The 6,161-nt window shown below is 45.4% G+C and overlaps 2 protein-coding genes across 2 annotated transcripts; both read left to right on the top strand.

The window, feature by feature from the left end:
• Positions 1-1,164: 1,164 nt before the first annotated feature.
• On the top strand, positions 1,165-2,094 carry TEOVI_000329800 (uncharacterized protein; the record flags this gene model as incomplete). Its single annotated transcript, XM_067226226.1, has 1 exon — positions 1,165-2,094. The coding sequence occupies one exon, from the start codon at positions 1,165-1,167 to the stop codon at positions 2,092-2,094; it is 930 nt and encodes a 309-aa protein (XP_067082327.1).
• A 775-nt stretch (positions 2,095-2,869) lies between these two features.
• Positions 2,870-4,777, top strand: TEOVI_000329700 (WD domain, G-beta repeat, putative; the record flags this gene model as incomplete). Its single annotated transcript, XM_067226225.1, has 1 exon — positions 2,870-4,777. The coding sequence occupies one exon, from the start codon at positions 2,870-2,872 to the stop codon at positions 4,775-4,777; it is 1,908 nt and encodes a 635-aa protein (XP_067082326.1).
• Positions 4,778-6,161: the final 1,384 nt, after the last annotated feature.

The raw sequence follows: 6,161 nt of genomic DNA, 5'->3' as shown, positions 1-6,161 counted from the left end.
TTTTTTTGTTATCGCTCTATATACATGTGGTGCATAATACAAGGTGTCTCATTATCACTAGAGGTTTCTTAGGTACCGTACCCCGGTCATGTAGCATGATGTAGAGGGATGAGAGTCGATATGAATATAATAAATGATGCTTGTAAGGATGATTTGACCAACTACCGCTTTCGTACACGTGTGTATTTTTGCATGCTTGTGTTTTATCTGCTTTGTTTATTGTAACCCATTTAAATCATATTTTTTTGTTCACTTCTGTTGTCTTTTTGTCACTGTTGAATTGTTCCCATTGAGTTAGCTGAATTTCATTGGTTTTTGGAGTTGTCACATGATGTACGTGCTTGTAGCCGTGGCCATGTTGGCAATATTCTTCGCAGCTTTAGTGCTGTTTTTACGCGGTAAGTTATCTGCTGGATCAGTTGCCACGAGCAACGGTGGAATTGGCAGTGATTCTGGGCTGATGCCCGGTGAGTCAGTCACTACGAGAGTTCGTCGTGCTCGGAAGGAGGAATAACGATTATCATCCAACAGTGAATATGAGCGGTTGGTGGCGCCTCAGGTGACACGGTTTGTTCGCAAGATTCGTGCCGCCGCGTTATTTGTTTCCGATTGAGCGCATATGCCGCAGTTAGGTAAATGTTCGGTTGGTGTTGCTGTGGATCTACTGATGTGATCTGTTGTTGTTGTGTTGTTTTTGAAGAACATTTTTTTAAATACCTTATATTTGTTTTTAATTCTCTCTTCCTTTTTTGTTACACTAATGTGGCCGTAAAGCATCCTTAATTAATATTTTGGTTGCCATTGTTAGGTGTCTCCGCAGTTATGTTTACTGTTGGTAATGAAACTATTCTTATTATTATTATTATTATTCTTTTTCTATCCCTTGGCCTTCACCATTATCTTTTTTTTCTTACTTTTGTGACTTCTATGTTTTCAATGGCTACTCAACCTCCCTCCGCAGCAGTGCTGTGATCTTATCATTTCTCCTGCAAATCCCTGCCGTACATTGTGGTGCTTTCTATATTCTGTCGGCGGAAGCACTCGTGGTAAAAGAGGGGGTAGGGAAAGAGGGAAACGTGACGAAAGAAGTGGATAGCGTTGAATAACTTGAGAGGCACAATTGTGGAGAGGTTAGATACGAAAGAGTAGTGGAGGGTGGGGATCATGTCAAACCCACCTAAGCACTACAGTGTGGAGTCATTGCGGACGGTTGGGCTTCTGCCTGCGCAACTGGCCTTGTCCCGTAAGCCACGTCTTCGCCCACACGTAGGTAATCTCAAGGGTCTTGTTTACCCTCTACCGTATTACGCAATGTGGCGTGGTAATCACAACAAATACACATATAACAAAAGCACTGTGTGTCTATGGGGAGAAGGCGATACCCGTTCCATGTACCATCAACATTATGCTCATGCAAAGTGCCCGACGGACTACGGGCGTGGTGGAAGAGAATTTGAATACCTTACAGTGAAGCGTGGTAAGATGTTACAGAAACCGCTACCGCGGGTGCAATACGTGGCGGAAGGGTCCAAGCCGGTGTGGCTCTTCAAGTCGTGGCATACGCCTCTCAGCTCACCAAGCATGTGGGAACGAGAGGTTCAGTACGCCGAGCATACACCAGAGCATATTGGTGCCAAGCGGCCGCTTGCAGTAGTCGCACCACGTACAATGCATCGCTACCTGTTTCTTATGCATATGGAAAAGGTGACCATTACTGTATCCCCTCTGTTGTTTGGTTATGGTCACACCATACAGAAAGCTGTGTTGGATTTCTACCGCCGTGCTATAAGTGCTCGCTCTCCATTCCCAAAGGATAAAGTGTTTCTCTTTTATGCCATTGATCACATTACACCTCGTATTGAAGTGACATGGCTGGATGGGACGTCATATGTTCCACCTGTGTTGGAGGGTGCAAGTTCGCAAGACCTCATTCAGATGGTGATGGAAGAGGCTTGGTTGGCTGCAGATCGCATGGCTGCGGAAGGCCGTGTGCTCAATCCGTTAGCAATTGACGATTATAAGTGGGATCAGTTGGTTGTGTTTAAAAAGGTACGGGATAAGGAAGCGAGCAAGGGTGGTGGCAGAAAGAAGTAAGGGATAGGAATTTGTTTGGGTTAGGGGTGGTGGCACCGTGGCCGATTTTTATTTTCCAGTTGTGGTTGTTGTTTTATGGTACCTCACTTACCCCTTTCCTTTAATTCACAGCTCTTACCGTAGTGTAACTCCTTGTTTTTGCACTTTACGCCAGGTGTGGATGTTGAGTGTTACATTGGGTTGGTCATTGCCATGCTGATATACATGTGTGCTTTCATTGAAAGTTCATACGGATACTAATATCTTTTCTTTTCATTTACGTTATCACGATATGACGGTGGTGTTTGTGCCGTTATTGTATTTTGCATCGTGTATGATCCCTTTTCATTTCTCTCTTTCCTCTTTTTCCTCTATTTCACAACACTACTTTAACCTACCGACTGACCGAAGTTTAGTGAAGAGGATTGAAACACGACAGGATTAAGCAAAAGGAAAGAAACAGGAAACAGTGTAAGGTGGAAAGGTAGAGTTGTAGGAGGGACCAAGAAAACGTGTTTGGGCGAAAGGGAAGTTGGGGATTTCAGGAGGTGAACTCAGGAGCAACATATATATATATCTTTGTTTTTGTGTGCGAGGGTGTTGATCGTTTGGGGAAGCGGGAAGGAGCTGCTAAGAGTTACTTCTTCGTTTCTTGAGGCAGAATCCTACTCTAGGGTTTGCTATCTTATCTGAGGGGAGGAGGCGACTTCCCGGATAGTGAAGGAGGAAAGAAAATTATTGGTTGAAGTTAAGGAGAGTGATTGCATACACAGGGTCAAGTAGGAAACTGTCCTAGATGATTGACCCATTTCGCTCTTCTTTTAGTGGTAGCACCCCCTTCAATGGTGGTGCTATAGATCAACTGCAACACATGCAGCAACCTGTGTTTTCGCTTCACTCGGAGCCACTTCCTCCGTTGGTTAGCAACGTGGGAGCTAGTCATAACGGCGGTGTTGAAGAAAATACAACGCTGCATATGACTGTCACGGAGGAGGTGGACGCGTTTGATGAAGGCCAGTTGGAGAAACTTCGTAGGACGCTGCAGTTGTTGGAGGGTATTTCGCAAGGGCGTCACGCTGTGGATTGGAAAGGCCTTATCAATCCTAGCAAACCAGTGGAGTCGGCCAAAAACGTGAGCTCGATGTTAGCTAGGCCCACAACCCTTCCTAGCGCCATTGAATGTGTTGCAAAATGTATCACAACACCGGAACATTTGTCTATTGTTGCCAAGCTCGACCAGCCTTTCAGGTCTCAGGTGCGGGACGCCGTGCTCCAAGAGCTCCTCAATACACTAACCACGGAACGGGACCCGCCACCAATGCCCGTCTGCTCAGAGATGCTAGCGGAAATGGTTCAGTTGAACCTTGTTGTTCTCCGGGGTGTATCGCGGACACTGGAGACGTTACTGAGTGATACAAACACGCGGCGAGCAGCAATTGCCGTCTTAGGGAAGTTGGCTGACCGTAGCCGCGGTGATGCCGTTTTTGCACGGGCTGTGCAGAACCTTGAGCCGTTAGTGCGAGCTATTAACGATACGGAGTATGAATACGACCGTGTAGCAATTGCCCGACTTCTAAGGTGGGGCGGATCGGAAAGGGAAGCATCACTGGTGCTGGAGAGGATCATAGCGTCGCAGCCGCAGCAATATCAGGTAACCTCTATGGCATATATTGGCCAACGCGACGAGCTTGCTTCTGCCACATGCGACGGGTCGGTTGTTATTTGGGGGAGCCCCAACGCCGTGAGTAAAGAGGTCCGCCCAGCGACAAGCATAGACCTACCACAGAACTATGTGCCTGTAGCATTGGAGGCTCCGCCGAATGGTAGCTACATGGTAGTTGCCGGCATGCCGATTTCTTTAGCCAGTCAACAGGCCATGATGAAGGCGAGTGGGAGCGGCATCAGTGGCCACAACTGGGAGAAGAGGCGACAAGCTTCACCAAGTCGGGTGAGGGCACCTCTTCTTCGCTTTCTCACTTGTAATGAGGGAACTGGGGTGTGGATGAGTGGCGACACCACAATGCGGAAAGAGAATACCGCACTGACTGCGGCGGTTGCGCTACCAAATATGGTGGTATGCACTGCAGAGAGCTACCCATCCGAGCGATCGTCGGAAGCGGGCATACAGCACAATCTAGTTTTACTCAACGGTTGCGCGCCTCAACCTCTAGGTGTTTTTGAAGGAGCTCACGAGGACTACATTACTGTGCTTCGTGTTGGCGATGAGAGCGGTCATACGCTGTTCACTGGATCCCGCGACTGTGTGGTGAAAATGTGGGACATTCGGAGTAATTCGACTCGATCCGTCTTCTCTCTAGGATCTGCAACAGCTCCACATGCCGAGATACCGCTTCACCGTCTAGAGAATGCCCACACTGATACCGTTACGTCAATTTTCCCCCATCGCAAAGTGCTGCTTACGGCTTCCCTAGACGGAAATCTCCTCATGTGGGACATTCGGCAGTTGTGTGCGCCAGTGCATGAAATGCAGCTGCATTCACCCATCCTGGATGTTGCCCCTGCAAGTGGTGGATTCATGGTGGTCTCGACTGCGCGGAGTCTCAACTTACTATCGCTAGAGACGCTAAAGTTTCATGACATTGTGCCGAATGTGTCGTACACCCAACTGCGCACAAACTTTGATGGTCGGGTTATGTTTGGCGCGGGTGGTACCGGCGTTAGTGTGTATTCCGTGAGAGACTGAGGGAAGGAGACGCTTGTTCCCATTTCGTAATTTACTCAATTTTCTTTTCCCCCTTTCCATGTTCGATCTGTTAGTAATTCCTCGTACCCTCTGTCTATTTCTTTCCTTTTAGTTTTCGCGCCGTTAGCCACTCTTTTCAGCATTCTTACTCTTGCTCATCTTTACGTTCATTTATCCTTCACAGGGTGCGTGCTGCTGTTGTTGTTGTTATTTAGTTTGCACTGATGCCCCTCATCCATTCGAATCTGTGGATTGTTTGGTTAATTTGTTACTTTCTGTTTTCACTTTAAAAAAAAAAAACTATAATTATATATAAAAATGAATATTTATTTAATTTAACGTTTGTGACGGGTGTTGTAAAGACGACGAGGAGAAAACAAAAGGTATATTGGTGGAGGAAATCAGTTATTAGGAAAACTATTAAATAAAAAGAAAGAGCAAAAAAATTAAAGAGGCTCATTATGTAGGAGGCACAAGAGAAACACGATGGTGCAATGGGAAGATCATGAACAGTTGTTTTGTGTGCTGAAGCATCACAGCGGATAAGGATGGATCAATCCCTCCCCTTCACTGGCAAAATGGGAGGGGGAGAAGGATGAATTGAGATGACACTCACTCTTTTTTTTTTTTATGTGTGTGTGTGTGTGTGTTTGCTCGTGTTTTAAAGTGGGATTGTATGGCGTTATGGGTTACACACGTCTCTCCGCCACTTGTGCCTCAAAATATTGAAAGTTCACACGTCATTTCCCCCTAACCCTTTCTATATTTCTCCATAAGCGTGATGGAGGGGAAATGTGAAGTACTGAGGAAACTACTCGGTTCATTCCATTTTTTTTTCCATCTCCATTACTTCTCTCTTTGTTTTTCCCCGTCACACATTGCTGCCTTTACTTCCGTTTCTTCACTTCACTTCACTTTACTATATTATCGTGTCAATCGTTGACTGCTGCAGGCGCTCCGACAGCTGAAGTTGACCACGTAATTTTTTTCTTTATTGGATAGCGTTTGAGGTGTGATTATGAAGCAAGGAAAAGGAAACAAAAAATAGTGCAGGTTGGGCGGGGGTAAGTGAGGAGTGTGAAGACACAGTTATATATATATATATATAAATTTATTTATTTATATTTATATAAGAGATTAAAGACGAATAATAAATGAAAGCCAAGATGAAAAGTGGAGGCGAAAAGGTGAAGACAAACAGCAACGCGGGGGCACGTGAGAATAAAGAATTGGATATGCGCTACCCAATGGGCAAACTAGACAAGATGATGAAAGTAGTGAAAGAAAATGAATGCATGAATTCATGGGATGAGAAAAAAAAATAAGGGCATACATACAGCACACCATTTTTTTTGTTCTTTTTTTTTTTACTTATTGTTTTTGT

The sequence above is a fragment of the Trypanosoma equiperdum genome (assembly GCF_001457755.1).
Source record: "Trypanosoma equiperdum strain OVI genome assembly, contig: ctg_710, whole genome shotgun sequence".
NCBI classification, from domain to species: domain Eukaryota; phylum Euglenozoa; class Kinetoplastea; order Trypanosomatida; family Trypanosomatidae; genus Trypanosoma; species Trypanosoma equiperdum.
This window is presented reverse-complemented; position numbering and strand designations above follow the sequence as displayed.